This window comes from Nuphar pumila, chromosome 9 (genome assembly GCF_984573655.1).
Source record: "Nuphar pumila chromosome 9, dmNupPumi1.hap1.1, whole genome shotgun sequence".
Lineage (NCBI taxonomy): Eukaryota > Viridiplantae > Streptophyta > Magnoliopsida > Nymphaeales > Nymphaeaceae > Nuphar > Nuphar pumila.
The window spans coordinates 54,010,578-54,029,052 of NC_143257.1; the positions used below are offsets into that span (position 1 = coordinate 54,010,578).

Below are 18,475 nucleotides of genomic sequence, written 5' to 3' on the forward strand. Positions count from 1 at the left end.
AATAGCATGCCCTTGCACACAAGCACCATGTGTTTCTTGCATGCACCGATTTTTCCCAACATTCTGAGTTGTCAGAGACAACTCTGAAGAATCAACCGTATCTCCCTAGATACAAGTCAATTTTTGGTGTTCTTGGATATTTTGAAAAGCTAAGACCCAGTCCTCCAACTTTGTAGCTGAGGACTTGGCCTGATTCGGTTTGCAGAGTCCTTCAAAATCCTTATCAAAAATGTATTTTTTTGAATGCACTGGTTTTCCTGACTTTCCGAGTTGTCAAAGACAACTCTGAAGAATCGACCGTATCTCCCTAGATACAGGTCAATTTTTGGTGTTCTTAGACTTTCTAAAAGGTTAAGACGCAGTCCTCTAACTTTGTAATTGAGGACTTGGCCTGATTCGGTTATTAGGGTCCTTCAAAATCCTTATCAAAATAGTGGAAATTCAGACTGTTATCAATCATTGTTCAGTCCAGAACATCCTGACAGTGTCTAGTATTTTCAGAATATATCCCGGCTCCCTTCATAAAAATTTGAGTTTTTTGTTTCTGTGGAAAGCTAAAAGATAGATCCACAACTTTCATGTTTAGCATCGTGGCTGAATCTGCTTGTAAGCATTTCCAAATCATCGATCTTTCGGTTGCTAAGCGCACCAGCCCCTTGAGCCAGACAGACCCCTTTTTGCGAGCCCGAGACTATTGTAACCCTTTGGTCTTCGACCTGACTAGATTGAACCACCCTGGTTCAGGTTGGTTAGGGTCACTCTGAGCAGAGCAGAGGCTCAGACAAGGGCTCCCTGCCCTGCAGCCACTGAGTGGCTAGTGACCGGGTGTAGGCTGCACCCGGGTCGCTGGTCGCAGGCCTCCCAGCACAGGCATGCACTGCATTGCTTCTCCTTGTTCGATTGTGGCAGCTCCAAGGCAGGTCTGGACACCCCGGTCCAGACCTTTCTCAGGGCCCGAGCATTTCCAGCAAAGGTCTGAACAAGTTGGTTCAGACCGAGGTTGCCCGTGTGTCGCGGCCTACACCTAGTTTGGGTTAGGTCGGGGCTATAGTGTGTGGCAGTGCCACACCGGGTCTGGACACCCTGGTCCAGACCTTGCTCAAGGTCTGAGCATTCTAGCATAGATCTGGACCAGTCAGTCCAGACCTGAGCTATCCATTTTGTTGCAACCTACACCCAGTTCGAGTTAGGTAGTGGCTGTCGTGGGTTGGGCCCCAAAGTGGCAGCGTGCTGGACATTCCGCTGGATCTTGTGAAACTCTCGGTTGCTGTGTTGTGGCAGCAAGGTGGTGTGGACAACAAGTAGCAGCTTGTTGCCCACTCAAATCGCCTTAGTTGCAGCAAGACCGCGGTTCTTGCTTGGCCGTAGTCGGCTATTGCAGCATTTCCCGTCACTGCCTTCTTCGCGCGTGTGCAGGTCTGCAGACCTTCCTTGTTGCAGCCTAAGCATTGTTGTGTGTTATAGTCCCGCGGATGTCGCTTAGGATGGCTCAAGGCAGTGTGTTGCGAACTGCCTTGGCACCCTTGTCTCTCGCTTGATCGTGCTTATGATTGAGTACCGGATCATGGTGCCTTTGGCGTTCTTCGTGGTATGTGATGTTGCGGGCAAAGTCTTAACCGTGGAAGTGCTAATGTAATTCCCATATGGACGTAGTAGTCCCACTTGCACATTATGACACTTATGGGTGATGCTTGTCGTGACACTACATGTGAATGGTATCGCTATACATGGCGTTTGACAGAGGTCCTTATCACTTGGTACTTGCACATATCTACACATGGTGATGTGATACTTTTTGCTATGTGTTTGGCTGATGTGCGAAGAAACATAAAATGATATTGCATGTAGCACACTCGCACTTGGCACCATGACACTTAATTGGTCCATCATATTTCCTACACTGAGAGTCACATTGGGGATTTGTGCGCCACTACAGATTGTTGCACTTTGGCATTGCACGATGCATGTCGCACACTATGCACTCTTCTTATCCCGACAATGGGTTGTGACTTACTCACCGTAGGGTATTGGCTCAATTACCTTTTAAGGTTTTGCGACTCTACTTGAGTCTTTGGGCGATGGTCCCATGTTCGTGAGTGAGTGAGCTCACGTATTGAGATACTCTAGAAATGAAAATGAAAAATGGTATTGAATCGCCTTCATCGGCGATGCACTCTTTCGTTGGCTGTGTGAGGCTTGAGCACTTGAATGGGCAAGCTAAGACCTCGTTTGTGTACCGTGCGGGGACCACGAGGCATGTGTGTCTAAACACCTCGAAAGGAGGTGTTGTCAAACCAACTTAAGAAAGATAAACCGCCATCGCCCCATTCACAAAATGGTTCACCTTAGAGAGGGTGGATAATACAGCCCTGAGTGATAGGTCGTTACTACAACACATTTATAGGAGTTGAGGCATCCTTTGACCTCCAGTCACTCAGAGTTAGGGAGGTCGAGGTTAGTTGTTGAGGTATCTCCACTACTGCAGTAGTGTGGATTGCAATCCATTACCTATGTGTGGTTTCTCTCGACTGTGAGCTGTATGCATGAGGTTTACTCGGTCTGTAGCGTCCCCAGTTACCACATTAGAAATTGAATAACAAACGCCAGGTGCACGTCTCATAGAATACGAGGTTTCTTCACACACCCGAAGGAGTAAGGAAGAAGAACATAATTACTAACCAATCACATGTTGACTTACCTTGATTAGTTATTTAGTTATATCAGAACTATGTAATGTGGTGCCTTGCTTTCTTCGTTGTACGTACCGTAGTTGCTTTACTTTGGTTGTATGTTTCTTACTGTCTCATCCTGTTGCACTTAGCTTTATACTGCTATCCTTTCTAGTTCTCGTACTTGTTGCACGTTACACATATGTATGCTCACATCCACATGTACTTTGGTTAAATATCTCTAACAGTGTCATCATGTTAGCTATAGTCTGATATTCGTAGTTTCTGAGCTATGTTAAGCCTGCTTTTTGGTTTCATGTTTTATGCCTCTTGTTTTTCCTTTAAAATGGTATTATATAAATGATTTATCTCACTAACTCGCAAGAGTACTGACCCCATTTTATGGAGATACAGGTGATGACTGCTAGGGTGTGATTGTGATAACTGTGCTACAAAGACTTGGGACCCACACTTTGGATTTACGCGATCTTGGCAGTTGTTTTGAGAAATCCCCCTTTTTGGTTTTTGAGAGACCCTTCCGTAATTGAATTGATGTATATCCTCGGTCTCATTTTGTAAAGCAAGTGTGGAATGAAATGTTTCTTTTTGTTGTTTATCTTGTAACCTGCTCAAAATTTTCAACTGATTTCCTTTATGGGTTTTTTTTCCGCTTGTATAATGTTTTAAAAAAAAAATCCTTTTAAAAATTTAAGGATTCTACAAGTTGGGATTTTGAGGCATTACAATGAGTGCTTGGCCATATACATGTGACTTACCTGTCATCTTCTAAAATCGATGACTAACTATCGTCTATTTTCGTTACTAAAAACCTTTTCTAAATTCTGCTGGAAAAAAAAATCCATGAATTTTTGACCAAGTTTTGTTTTGAAAATCCAGGGTGTTACTTTTATAAACGGAAGGAACTAAGCAGGATCTACCCCAACATGTGTACTGAAGCTAGGAACATTCTTTTCAATCCAACTTAAGTCTTGTGAGAAGCCTCCAAAGTGGAATGGGTCAAACGGATCTAGAGCGGCTGGTTGAGATAAATTATAGATCTATTTTGAAGAAACTTGATTTAGTCCAAATAAGTTAAAGGTATGAAGAACATTTGGGTTGGATAATATGAGTTTGGAAAGGGTTTGAATTTGGTTAGGAAATTAGACATGAGAAGGTTTTGAGATTGGATTTAACAAACTCAAGTTTTGGTCTATTTTAAGGTTTTCAAGGATGAGGATATAAGGGTTTATGGTGGGTTTAGGAGAGCCCAATATAGGAGACTTGGATTCAAGACATGAGTTTTGACCCAAATCTTCTTGAATTGGATTTGGATCTTAAGAAAAATCTTATTGCTCAGTATAGGCAATAATCGGCAAGGTCAAATCAACGCACATTTTGCCTATAAATTAATCAAGCTCTTGTGTTTTGGTACACCTGCAGCGGTCATTGGGGCATTTTGCTTTAGCAATGCCTTCGAAGAATGAAGCAAGATTCGCATCATGGAAAACTAGATCTATTTTCTGACAATCTTTGTATGATCCCATGAAGAACGATAAAAGATCTGCAAAATAAATGATTCAGTCTAGATCCATTCTTTTCCTTCTCTCAACGGATTTGCACAGCCACTTCGCCAAATCTCGCAAGGCATCATCTATCTTGCACCGCAATAAATCCATCTTGACTGCACCCTCCAAGTTAAGTGATGAATACCTACAGGATAAGATTATGTTGATCCAAAGTTTGGGTGATGCAGAGGGGTACGCTAGGGTTTAAGGGGGCTCTGAGTTTGGTTGTCAGGTCTAGGGTATCACGTATGTAAAAGTAATTTTTTTGAATTTTTTTAGGGTTTTCTAAGGCTAGGATTTATTTATTTCTGGGTTAGGTTAGGATAGGTAAGACTAATTACAGTGATTATTCAAGGATTTTTAGGGTTTTCAAACCACCGGAATGAAATTTCAAAAATTGAACTTAGATGTAGGTCTGTATCGATCCTTCCCAAATTACATGCAAAATGAAACCTAGCTTTCAGAGGTCAAATCAGGGTCACTATAGGTCGAATTCAAACGATTCCAAGTTTGATTTAGAAGAGCGAAAAACGTAGAATCTGATCTCAAAGTTGCAAACGATGACTAGATCATTGTTGACTGTAATGGATCAAACATTATGTTCAGATCAAAATCAGATTCAAGAAGGGCTTGAGCCCTCACTAGAGAGACACGAAACTAACGGGGTAGAGATTGATAAACGGTATCAGTAATACTACATGCGCATACAGCAGGGTAGGTGTGGGGCTCCTGCACACAAGGCAGATACGTCCATGGACAACTGTCGAGCACTTGGGTTGGTCAGACCCACTCAAAAGTGTCTAGGTTGCACCAAAATACGAATCCAAACTTGGTGCGGGCTGAAAAAAATTCAACCACACGACTACTAAGCCACTAGGACTGTCTTTCGACTCCATAAGACAAAAAATGTCTTAGGAGACGTGAACCAAATTGAATCATTGAGATTCAATGTAGATCAACATTGCGACTAATCTAAACAACACTTACGATAAAAATCGGACAACAGAATAAAGTATGATTCAGGAAATAAATATAATTGTCAAATCAAACTCGTACAAAAACTGTGAAGGATGTGGGCCCTTGTGGAGTTGTCCAATGCAATTGGTTGATCGACGTGGTTCTCGAGAATGGTGCTTTGATGCCACTGTTAGGACCCGAACTCAAAGAAGGACAATCCTACGAATTCCGACGAGTTGGTATGAGGCACAATTCTAGAAAGAAGCGTGTACCATGAGCACGAGGATCATAACAACTGAGAAAGAGAAATTTGTTCTTGATATGGCTAGGCTCTGCATCAGACAAGGTCAGCAACAAAGCATAGGGAGAATATCGATCTCTTTGGGTGAATTGTTGTTGAGAAAAATATGAAAGAGTAAAGAGAGAAAGGGTTTTCCATCTGAACAACAAGAATTCTGAAATAGGGTGAATAAAGAACACCCGACCTTAAGGAGGGACGGTTTCTGCAAATCTGACATCAAGAAGGCTATGACGAAGAGAAAAGTCGAGAAAGAGAGAAATCCATTGTCGGTCTGGTTAAGCTATGCATCAAATAGGACCAGCAATAAGACAAAGAATATTGATCCCTCTGGGTGGGTTGCTGGTAGGAGAAAATATGAAAGAGTAGAGAGAACAAAGGCTTCACCTCTAAGAAACAAGAATTCAGAAATAGGTTGAATGAAGAATAATTCATATTCCAAAAGTATTTTATTAAAAATTATCTAAGCTAGGTACACATATTTATAGATTTACAAGATAACAAAAGAGTAAAAATACACAGTTTTCACCCTAGAGAGGATTATAGGGAGAAAATGGAATGGCTTTACTTAATTGAAGTTATGATATAACAAGAAAATATTCCTACCCTCGATCGTTTCTCTAATTGCAAATGCCATGTAAGTTCCTCCACACGCTTCTCAAGTTTGTCCTTAGCTTCTTTGAGCGCCTCAGTTTCCCTTGCAGCCTAAAAAGTTTATATTCACAACCATCAATAGTTTGTGCAATATAATACAATAGAGAATTCATTAGTGAACTTGCAAATCCCAAATGAAGACATTCATGCAAACACACTATCACATATTGAACCAAGCTAAAGTAATCAAAGTATTTGATGTTATGCATCATTGCTTGACTAAAGAATCATACTTATGTATCATATCTAATCATTTTGAATTTCCGAAGTTCTCTCCTGATAACCCATGATCTCCAGCCACATTGAGTAACAATAGCGGCCATTTTCAAACTCTTATAATATGAATATTCTCTATAGCAATGCCAATGAGCCTGCAAGCAATCATGAACAACTACAAAGCCGTCGGGACTATCCTTAAACTCCATAAGACAAAAAATACCTTGAGAGACGTGAACCAAATCAAATCATTGAGATTCTATGCAGATCAACATTGCGACTAATCTATACAACACTTATGATAAAAATCTGACAACGAAATAAAGTATGATTCAAGAAATAAATATGACCGTCTACGAAAACTGTGAAGGGTGTGGGCCCTTATGGAGTTGTCCAATGCAATTGGCTAATCGACGTGGTTCTCGAGAACGATGCTCTAATACCACTGTTAGAACCCGAACTCAGGGAAGGACGATCCTACGAATTCCGACGAGTTGGATATGAGGCACAACTCTAGAGAGAAGCATGCACCATGAGCACAAGGGTCGAAACAACCGGGAAAGAGAAATTTGTTCTTGATATGGCTAAGCCCTGCATCTGGATCACCAATGAGCATAGGGAGAATATTGATCTCTTTGGGTGGATTGTTGTTGAGAAAAATATGAAAGAGTAAAGGGAGAAAGGGTTTTTCATCTGAACAACAAGAATTCTGAAATACGGTGAATAAAGAACACCCGACCCTAAGGAGGGATGGTTTCTGCAAATATGACATCGAGAAGGCTATGACGAAGAGAAAAAGCCGAGAAAAAGAGAAATTCATTGTCGATCTGGTTAAGCTATGCGTCAAATAGGATCAGCAATAAGACAAAGCATATTGATCCCTCTGAGTGGGTTGGTGCTAGAAAAAAATATGAAAGAGCAGAGAGAACAAAGGCTTCACCTCTAAGAAACAAGAATTCAGAAATAGGTTGAATGAAGAATAATTCATGGTCCAAAAGTATTTTATTAAAAATTATCTAAGGTAGGTACACATATTTATAAATTTACAAAAGAACAAAAGAGCAAAAATACACAGTTTTCACCCTAAAGAAGATTACAGGGAGCATCTCACTAGAGTCTCAACCTGGGTCGGACTTCAGGCTGGGCAATTTCTCTAAGAGTCCTGTGAGATAAAAAAATATTTCTCTGCACAGTCCCAATTGGGCAAGAATCCAACTGAACAGGTCCTGACTAAGACGGATATGATTGATCGGACTCAAAACAGGAAAGGGTGGGATGGATACTCGGTTTCAATGTGTTGCCAAAATATTGTGCTGTCAATGTGTGATGTAAAGAGAGTGTGGCCAAAAACATCCGCTCTTGAAAGGTGTTGTGCATTGTTTTAGCAACGCAACTGCTCCCAAACAGCAAGAGTATGAGAGCATGGTGGAAACCACCACACAACCTCCAATTCAAGGCACCCAAACACAGCTTTAATCATCTGGCTATAAATTAGGTGGAGCTCTGTTACAAAATTTGTAGAAAATACTCATTATCATCTATGGGAAAGCAAAAGGAAGAAAGAGACGCCACAGTACAGCACAACATATTAACATTACATTACAAAGGCTGGAAGCCCCCCTTCCAACCTAATGAATAAATACAAATTACAATGTTTATGGCCAAAAACATGTGGCTGCTGATGTAGATACTGTCATTGGACCCACAACTTACAATAATCAACCACTTCTTAATTTCAATACTAAAAAATACAATACAATACACCAAACTACATGAAAGACCATCTTGATGAATGGGTAAGCTGAACTTGCATAACCAGCAAAAGAAATTCGCCGAGGAAAAGCTGTATATGGTGCAGTCTTTCGACAAGGATCAAGACCTTTTAAATATTAATTTTCACATGCGCACACAATATATCTATGGGAGGATTACTTGAGACAAAAGATTCCAAGCACCCAAAGAACTGACATCTAAGAAAAACCAAACCAATTTTACGGGAAATAAAAAATAGATGGGAAGATATGTCATTGGCCCTTTGGACTAGAACGAGGGATTCCGAAAATGTGGAAAGACAAAGGTGATGAATTGTATTCACAGGTGTTGCTAAGTAGAATTGGACCATGAAAATTTGAGATTCTGAGAGAAAGGATGAAAAGGCCATTAAGAAAGCCTTCTTCGGGCTCATTCTGTACGTTGCAATAAGAAGACAAATCCTGAATTCTCACGGATCGAGGGTGGCAGGTCAACATCTGCTATATCGATCTGCTGCATTGACTTGGAGATTTCATCAACAGAAAATGGTATGCTGCATAAAGTTGATATTGTAAGAAAACATTACCCAGATAAGGTTCAGACAGATTTATAGGAAAGCACTTACCTGGAGTCATCATCCAGTAGAAAGGAGCTGCTGACAGCATTATTAGAGTCTTCAGTCATCAGTATTCGCATATTTGAGATAACCTACCACAACAGAGGACCTTTTTATGAATCCCCAAAAATATCGATATCATCATAGGCGAGGACACATATGATGATTGAGATTGATCAAAACTCAAAAATTGATAGTTTGAGATGTAAGGGAAGACTCGGAACAACTAGATATTTCATAATCAAAGGAATGAAGTCACTCTAGATGCATGAGTATCAATTAGAATGATTTGAAAATTTTATAATATTTATAACATAGGGCAGTACTGGAAAATCTCCAACAAACAAACAGTATAAATTTGCAAAATAGGGATAAGCCAACACACGAGCCAAGATGCAAATCTTGACTCAGAGACGAGGTTCAGGTCATTGGTTGCCAGGTGCCCGAAGACATGGTAGACAAAGGTAGACCTCTGAATTCTAGGTTTCTTTGAGCCCATGAGTCACATTGTGACTTAAAAGAGATGAACGGTTGACTAAAGGTGCATGTCAGCTGATCATGGATAAGAGATGGGCAGCAACAATTAGATCGCAGGTTCTAGAACTTACATCTGACGACACACTATGTGTGCCATACTTGTCGTCCCAGTACATTGTACTAATTCTGTACAACTGTTGTATGCTCAGTACCTGATGTTGGCATGAGAAACAATGAAAATGAGATATGAGAGAAGGAAAAAGAAACCGAAGAAAAAGAGCTTTATGTTTATATATTAAATTAAAAAAAAAAAGAATATAACATTTACTCACTGGACAAAGATCATTAGTGATTTCTTTCAATGTCTTCTTCGGCTTTTGATGTATAACCTAAAATAGTTCACGAATTTAGCAAGTGATGACCCAAAGCAAGGCATCCTTGCACAGAGCAATACAAGAAGAAACTCACAAGGAATCCAACTGCTTGTCTTATATGTTTGAGTTCATCCCAGGCTGAGCCTGCATACTGTATTCATTTCATTGTTACAAGTGACCTCTTAAAAATTGAAAAAAACAAACAAACAATGGCAACCTCTTCTGTGGCATCATGACACCACTGTTCTAATTCAGCAAGTCCTGCCTTCACATATTCCCCATTGCTAAATGAGCAACACTCACGCCGCAAAAGGAGACTGCTACAATGAAATAGAAGTTAAATACGAGAGTTTATATGTGCAAATTATTTAGGTTTATCTTATTGGTGAAATGAAATAGGGATCTTCGAAACACGAGCTTAGATTCTCAAGGAAAAGTGTCAAGAATGACACTAAAGCATAACCCTTAAAAAGGGTATAACTGGAAATAAAATAAAAATAAAAAGGTATTCGTTATTGATATGAAAAACCAATTGCTTAGGAAGCATTGGAATTAAAATACAAGAGGCACTGCACCCCTTTATATACACAGATGAAAGAGGACTTAATAGAGCTGTTGGACACAGTCCAACAGCTCTAAATAGAGCCGTTGGACTGTGTCCAACAGCTCTATTACTAGTCAAGTCTGGACAGGACTTGACTAGCAACTGTCATTCTAGTTCAAACTGAACTAGATGACATAAAGACAAAATAAAAATAAAGAAAAAAAGTTACAGAAAATAAAATATATATATATATATATATATTTTTATATATATAATAATATAATATAATATTATATATATATGTACAGTTTTACATTTTAACAATTGGTACCTGTTGAAAAGCTGAACGTTGATAAACGAAAATGTCTGGGTGAAAACCTTCCGTACTAGGAATGGAGGTACCTGTAAGGTCCAGGGTGAGAGGTTGATGAAAGAGTTTATCAAGATCACTCTGAAAAATAATAAGCTACTCACATAATTAGCCCTCAATATTTTCAAGAAATTGTTCAGGCTTTTTACTATGCTTTGCCAGTGAGCAATCAAAGCCTGTTGAGCAACAGCATTAGCTTGAAAACGAGAACCTTTCACTAGACTTGCTCTAGATGTCCTTGGTGCCTGTAATCAATCTGAAACATATAAGCAATGGAATGAAGACCATCCCTACAAACTAGAAGAATAGAAAGTAATAGAAAGTTCGCAAAGATCTTGAAGCACAAAGGCTTAGATGCAATGAATCACCTGTATGCACAGACCAAGGAAGGGAGAGATTTCCTTCTTCAGATTGTCACGAATCATCCCATAGATTTTCTCCAGATAAGCTGTAAGTTGTTGTTTGAAGAGCAAAGCTGGATACTTGGCTTCAACCTGGCGTAACTCATTCAGGCCACCGATCATCCGACTGCTTAGATATGATATCCCAGCACTCTGAGGAGAAGCACGAATACCCTGAGACATTTTCAAATAAATGAAACATTACATGTATGAAGTACTTTAAAATACAGTTTATACTCAATGAAATTAAAAGGCTTCTTACTTGAGACATTCTACCAAACAAGGAAGCAGATGATCTCCTTCTCTGTGGAGTCATGCTAGCTGCTCCACTTGCTTTGAGTGTGTGTTGAAGGAGTAACAATAAAGTGGATGAATTGGAGAACCAATATGCTAATGTATCATTTTTATCCTGTGCCTTAAGTACACAAATAACAAATAACAACAGATGAAATATTGAGATTGGAACTACCAATAACGTAACATACTGTATCATACAGAATACAGAAACCTATAATACCTCAATAGCTGAGCCTATTGTCTGAATAATGCGATCAAAAACACTAGTTCTCTCAACTTCAAAGGACCTCCAGTGTAGAAGGCATTTGTATATAACACAAGCAGCAATTGGTCTGCCCCCCGTGAATCCCAAGTCTTGTGAGATGCATTTCATCAACAAATCCTGGTTTTCCTGCACAATAACACAGATAATCAAGAATAGGTCAAAGTGGTAGACAAGAAACGACTACTCATAAGTTCTCATGTACTAAAACATGTCGTTGCATAGAAATTCTGTATTCACAATGACAACTAATGCACCAACTTGCAGCCATGTGAAAGATAAATGATTTTATATCCTTTACCAAAGGCACCAACCTGCTGTTTCTCATTAAGAGACTTTTGTGGCTTCTCTTCAACTTCAAGATCCTTTATGTTTGGCACAGCATGGTTTGAATCCTGAAAAAAATCTTAAGATTGTTCATAAGAGGCTATAATTTATCATATAACAGCCAATTTATTATTCATATAGCTAACTACATATATATATAGACCACACACATACAAAATATTATATATATATATATATATACTAGACACCATTTTCTGGCACTCTGGCCATGCGGATGTGTCCAAAATGTTCCATTTGTTACGAAGTGACCCTTGGTTCCTGTTTTTTGATCCAAAAACACAATTTTTGATAACTTTTGAAATTTTAAAAACTGTGGGCCGTTGATTTCTTAAAAAACCTGCTTGTGTCGAAATTGGATGATCCAAAAGGTGGTTCCCACTAATTCAACTATGTAGAAGACATCTATAGGGTCAGAATTTTGAAAATTTATTAAAAAATGGTAGCAATTGGAGTGCACACCGTGCTCATGGAATAATCCATGGTACACCTGTCCCCTTACTCTGTGTGTGTTTCTAACTTTGAACTAGTTTGCCTATCTAAAAAAAACTTTGAACTAGTTATGTAAACAGTAACAACATTAAACTGACTGAATGACCAAAACACACTCTCAAAAGCAATGCCATTTTTTAAAATACAAAGTTACCCGTTGGGGTAAAAAAAGTCACACACTTTTCAAATTCAAATTAATGAAGTACATCTTGTTACTTTGAAAAGTGTGCTCGACCATTTTAAAACAAATGAATCATTCTATCTCTAATTATATATTTTCAAAATGCCATTGCTTTTAAGATATTTTGATAATTTGAATCAGTTGAATGTTGCCATAAATCCATACATACAGATTGAGAATAGGTCTTTATCATTAACTAATTGTATGTCCAAATATCAGCATAACTGAAATAAATATATGGAAATTAGATCAACTTACTGCTACAATCTTCATTTCACCATTCGCTGGTGTCCTCTGTCATGTGGCAGAAAAAAATAGCGTTCAGTGCCATCAATGGAAAGCAAGATATTCTACATGGTATCAACAACTGCCACATCACACTTCAAATACCTGAATAATAGTTGTTTTTGGTCGGGCTGATGAAGCTTTTCCAGTAGGTGAAATGGCTAGTGCCTGCTGACGAAGCACTTGATTCTCTGATTCTAGGTTTGAAAGCTTATCTTCAAGCCTATATTTTGCAAGGATGGAAATATTTGATGAATGGGATAGAAAGAACTAAAAGGCATGATCAATCCGACACTTGTAACAACTTAAAATGACTAACACAGAATAGGATCAGAAATCATGAAGCATAAAATTGAAAAAAGTCAAAGGTTATAAGGGCATAGGAGCTTCATTGTACAGTGTGTCCCACTGTATCCAATTTTCTTGTGTCATTCAATGGAGTCATTTGCTTACAAAAGAACACTACCATAATAAACATGGCTAGAATATAAATGAGGGAAACCATTAACTGAAGATATAGTATAGGAACATATCATACCTTTGTAGTGAATCTTGAAGTTGATCAAGTTTTCCTTCAGCATCCACAAGCTTTTTAATTAAGTCCTCATTTCTCTGCTGAGCTTCAACACAAGCCTTTTGGGCCTCGTCTGTTTTCTGCTTCTCTGACACTAGAGCAGCCTGTAACACCAATAATATAAAGGTCAACATGGTGCAATAGCTGATATCTCCGGTTAGCCAAAACAGAAGTGACTGAACTCTAGAACTTAATATTACTAATAGTTGCATTATTATTAACCAATATAGAGCTACATTTGTTCAGCCCCAAAAATGGCAGTTTCTTGAACAGATAATGCTTAGGGGAAATAAGAAAAAAAATTGCATTTCTATCTATCAATTGAATATTTTGCAATTATCTGGCTCATACATTAGTCTCGTTAGCCTCTTGTCGTGTATCAAAATAGAAACTGGACAGGTTTTCAATATAAACATTGAAAGAAAACTCTATCCATTATCCAGTTAATTAAACCCAATGGCCGTATTGCCACTATAATAGATATAACATATGTGAAAGGCTAGGATGTTGCCTTTCACAAATAAGAAACAAACCACCAAGCTAGACAGCCTTGAAAAATCACGGATGGATATTTCATTGCATGATTGCATCATGAAAATATTGCCCGACAGATGACCATTTTGCAGACCATTTCATATTTCATACAATACATAAAAGCCAGTTGGGGAAGTCATTGTGAAAATCTCTACAAAAAGAGATTGTGTGTAACACCACAATACAAGAAATACAAAGAGTGCACAAAGGCACAAAGGAGAACACTCACAAGTGCACGAAGGCACGGATACACATGCACAAAAGCATGGAAACAAAATGAACTTCAATTCATAAGTTCCCAAGAAGGGCTTTACAAAAGCATTGTTATTGCATATGCTCTCACAAAAAAGGATATGTTTACAAGGGCCACTAAGGCCTATTTACAATGCAAAAAGAAGCCACAGGGTGCAGCTCAACATGACTGATGGAGCTGCACCCAACGGTCACATTTGTGACTGTTGGGGCAACTCCAACAGCTATATGGAGTTGTCCCTTTCACAACCGTCAAAAAGAAAAAAAAGTGTAAAAAGAAAAAGGTGTAAAAGGCAAAAGTAAATAAAAAAAGAAAAAGTAAAAATGTGCCCATTAGGGTGGCTGACACCTATTGAGTAAAAGGACTGAAATACTCTTGATGGGTATTTCAGTTTATAGTTAAAAAAGACATAATATTTTAACACTCCCCCTCAAACTTAGGGTGTCACAACCGAAAGTTTGCCAAGAAGAAAGTTAAATCTTGGAAAACACAGCGCCTTGGTGAAGAAGTCTGTCAGTTGATATTCTGATGTAACATAAGGAATGTCAATGGTTTTTCTTAAATATTATTCACGAACATAGTGGCAGTCCATCTCGATATGCTTCGTGCGCTCATGAAATGTGTGATTTTTGGCAATGTATATTGCACTTTTATTATCACAACATAATTTTGTGGGCCCTTGAATTTGAATATTCATATCTTCCAACAAGTTGTGAATCCAAACAATCTCCATGATAGTAAATGTCATGGCTCTATACTCAGCTTCGGTGGATGAAAGCGATACTTTTTGTTGCTTCTTGCATCTCCAAGAGATTAATGATTCACCTAAAAAAATACATAAACCAGTGGTGGAGTGATAGTTATTTGTGTCACCTCCCCAATCAGAGTCAGTATAAGCAATTAAACTTAATTCAGACATAGAAGATAGAAATACTCCATTGTTTATTGTACCCTTTATGTATCTGATGATGCGAAGGATGGCGTTCATATGGACTGTAGTATGTGCATATTGAAATTGACTAGAAACATGTACTGCATGAGAAATATCAGGCCTGGTAATGCTGGGATACGTTAGGGATCCAACCAGTTGCCGGTAAGGTGTGGGATCTTTTAGGAGAATCTCATCATCAATCTTCATCTTTGAACCTACTATTTCAGGAGTTTCGCAGACCTTGTCATCTGTGATTCTTGATCTATCAAGAATCTCACAAGCAAGTTTAGTTTGAGACAAAAAATAGCCTCTCTGAGAATAGGCAACCTCAATTCCCAAAAAATATGTCAGAAATCCTAAGTCTGACATTTCAAATCTTGAAGTCAAAATAGATTTAATGCTCTTGATTCCTTTGATATCATCACCTGTTATTAACATATCATCAACATATAACAATAATATAACAATCCCTGCATCAGATTTCTTAACAAACAATGCAGTGTCAGTATAGCATGAAGTGAAACCATTTTCAGTCATTACATTGTTAAACCTATCGTGCCAAGCCTTGGGTGCTTGTTTCAGTCCATAAAGAGCTTTACGAAGACGAAGAACTTTATTTTTAGGGATTTTCATACCAGGTGGAGCATCCATGTAAACTTCTTCATTAAGATCTCTATTTAAAAAGGCATTTTTAACATCCATTTGGTAAATATTCCATTTTTGAATTGAAGCAATGGTGATAAGACATCTGATAGTAACCATACGAGCTACTGGAGCAAATGTCTCTTCATAGTCAATCCCATATTCTTGATTGTACCCTTTAGCTACAAGAAGAGCCTTATACCTTTCAAGAGAACCATCACTCTTAGTCTTGACCTTGAACACCCATCGACATCCTATAGTTTTCTTGCCATTGGGAAGGGATTGAAATTCCCAAGTGTTAGCGTTCTTAAGAGCTTTGAGTTCACTCTTCATGGCTTCTCTCCATTCAGTACATTGTTTGGCTTCTCCAAAAATTTTTGGTTCAAAATAAGAGTGAATGACACTCAAACAAGCTCGATATTTAGGAGAAAAAGAATCAAAAGATACGAATCTAGAGGGAGTCCTTCTAGTTCTTTCAGTTCTCCTAGGATGAGAATCATGAGTGAAAATAGTCTCACTAGGTTCACTATATAGTTCAATAGCACTCCTAAAGGTGCTTCTATCTCTATGAGAATAAGTGATGGGTTCTCTAGATACATTTTCTTCTTGAGGGGTAGAAGGATTAGAGTTATTGTTGATCACAGACATTTCATTTTCACTATTATATGTTGATTCATCATCACTATAGATATCATCATCCTTAGATAAAAGGTCAAAAAGAAAGGAGTAATCGGCATTTTCTAAATGAGATTCATTTTTTTCAAAACCACTATCATTTTCCAAAAAAGTTACATTCTTTGAAACATATAATTTGTCATTCTTAGAGTCATAACATCGAAATCCTTTTTGAGTTTCCGAATAGCCAAGAAAAGCACAAGGAATGGCTTTTGGTGAGAGTTTATCATTTTTATCGGTAAGAACAAAACACTTACAACCAAAAACTCTCAACCTATTATAATCGGGTTCTTTTTTATATAGAATCTCAAAGGGAGAAATTTTATCTAAATTTTTTGATGGAAGTCGGTTGATAAGATAGACGAAAGCAAGAGCCGCTTCGGCCCAAAAATTTTTAGGAATATTTTGAGAAATGAGAAGGGTTCTAGTGGTTTCAATGATACGTCTATGCTTTCTTTCGGCCAAACCATTTTGTTGTGGGGTCTTAGGACACGATCTTTGATGGACAATGCCACAATCCTCAAGATATTTCTTAAACTCATTAGAGAGATATTCACCTCCGGAATCGGTCCTAAATATCTTTAAATTACTATTAAATTGATTTTTGATCATCATATGATATGTTTTAAAACATGAAAAAACTTCATGCTTATGTTTGAAAAAATATATCCAACAATATCGTGAGAAATCATCCACAAAAATCACATAGTAAGCAAAACCACCTTTGGATATGACAGGTGTCGGTCCCCAAACATCCGAGTGAATAATTTCAAAAGGTTTAGTACTAAACATAGTTCTTGGTTTAAAAGGTATACTTCTCATTTTTCCAAGAATACAATCATTACAAGAGAAAGTATTTTTACAAAGATCTTTAACAAAATGTAGATAGGATAACTTGGTAATGCTGGGATGACCAAGTCTCTTATGCCAAACATTTATGTCTTTATGTTGGGCCACATTATAAAAGGTGTTTTTAGGAATTTGAAGAAAGTCCACATAGTACAAGTCTTCTTTCTTAGAGCCTTCCTCAATCAATCTCCCGGACCGGTGATCCTGTATTAAACATTTATTAGATGATAATTGAATGTTACACCCAAGGTCTGTGAGTTGAGAAACGGAAAGCAAGTTTAAATTTAATTTTGGTATAAGTCTAATTTTTGGAATAAAGAAGTTTTGGGTTTTAAAATTTCCAATTCCCTTAATTTCGAGAGAAGTACAATCCGCGGTCGAAACAAAAGAAGGTGACACATTTTTAGAATACTCGAAAAGAGATGAAATGTTTGGGGTCATATGAAAGGATGCACCCGAATCTAAGAGCCAAGAAGTTTTACCTGGAGGAGAAGAGATGGATACGGCGGCACCGGAAATAGCTCCCTTTAAAAGAGGTTGAAGAGCCTCCACAATTTGATTGAGATAGAGCTTCTTTTGAAGATTCCTCTTTAGATGGTTGAGATATAGTTGTTATTGCTAGAAGTTTCTTCCATTTTGAGCAAACCGGTTTGATATGACCCGGTTCTTTGCAAAAGTGACACGAGATTTTGCTATAATCTCTTCTTCCTCCTTAATTACCTTGATTTTGATTCTTAAAATGAGGAGGTTTATATGTTCTTAAATTGTTACCGGGTCTAGAAACGGTATTAACACCATCACATTCTTCTTGATTTGTGGACATTGCAAGCACACTAGGATTTTGCTTGCTAATGCTCATACGGGTTTCCTCTCCACTTAATTTAGTTAAGACATCTTCAAGAGAGGGAGAGGTAAAAGAGGATAGGAGAGAAGATCTTATTTGCTCAAACTCGGGCCTTAGCCCATTCAAAAAATTGAAGAATCGGTCTTCTTCTAATTGCTTATGATGAAGCTCTATGGCTTCTCCACTCCACTTGGGTTCAAGCATGGCAAGCTCATCCCAAATTAAAGAGAGTTCCGCAAAATACTCTCTTATAGACATATCATCTTGAATAAGAGTTAACGCTCTATTTTGAAGATAATACTTATGGGACAAGTCCCTAGAAGTGAAAAGAAGTGTTTTCCCTTGTTACGGGTCATGGATCTGGAGATCCAGACCCGTGACATTAACTTCTCATTAATGGCATTGTGTAATTTACTTT

The 18,475-nt window shown here is 38.1% G+C and overlaps 1 protein-coding gene across 3 annotated transcripts in view; it reads right to left on the bottom strand.

Annotated features, from left to right (window-relative positions):
* Nucleotides 1–5,945: 5,945 nt before the first annotated feature.
* The window catches only part of LOC149828593 (myosin-17-like), a 120,644-nt gene continuing 108,114 nt past the window's right edge, over nucleotides 5,946–18,475 (bottom strand). Inside the window, exons 25-39 of one of the 3 annotated variants that reach the window (XM_090017648.1) lie at nucleotides 13,294–13,433; nucleotides 12,861–12,978; nucleotides 12,729–12,764; nucleotides 11,767–11,847; nucleotides 11,411–11,581; nucleotides 11,156–11,308; nucleotides 10,861–11,067; nucleotides 10,597–10,737; nucleotides 10,454–10,524; nucleotides 9,796–9,895; nucleotides 9,673–9,729; nucleotides 9,537–9,593; nucleotides 9,336–9,416; nucleotides 8,737–8,819; nucleotides 5,946–6,194 (exon numbers count right to left, since the gene is read on the bottom strand). In XM_090017648.1, the coding sequence (XP_089873774.1) occupies nucleotides 6,110–6,194; nucleotides 8,737–8,819; nucleotides 9,336–9,416; nucleotides 9,537–9,593; nucleotides 9,673–9,729; nucleotides 9,796–9,895; nucleotides 10,454–10,524; nucleotides 10,597–10,737; nucleotides 10,861–11,067; nucleotides 11,156–11,308; nucleotides 11,411–11,581; nucleotides 11,767–11,847; nucleotides 12,729–12,764; nucleotides 12,861–12,978; nucleotides 13,294–13,433 (1,581 nt within the window). In that variant the 3' untranslated portion in view covers nucleotides 5,946–6,109. Of the gene's footprint in view, nucleotides 6,195–7,933; nucleotides 8,665–8,736; nucleotides 8,820–9,335; nucleotides 9,417–9,536; nucleotides 9,594–9,670; nucleotides 9,730–9,795; nucleotides 9,896–10,453; nucleotides 10,525–10,596; nucleotides 10,749–10,860; nucleotides 11,068–11,155; nucleotides 11,309–11,410; nucleotides 11,582–11,766; nucleotides 11,848–12,728; nucleotides 12,765–12,860; nucleotides 12,979–13,293; nucleotides 13,434–18,475 lie in introns of those variants that run through there. The other 2 variants (XM_090017647.1, XR_016434309.1) reach the window with 2 other exon arrangements.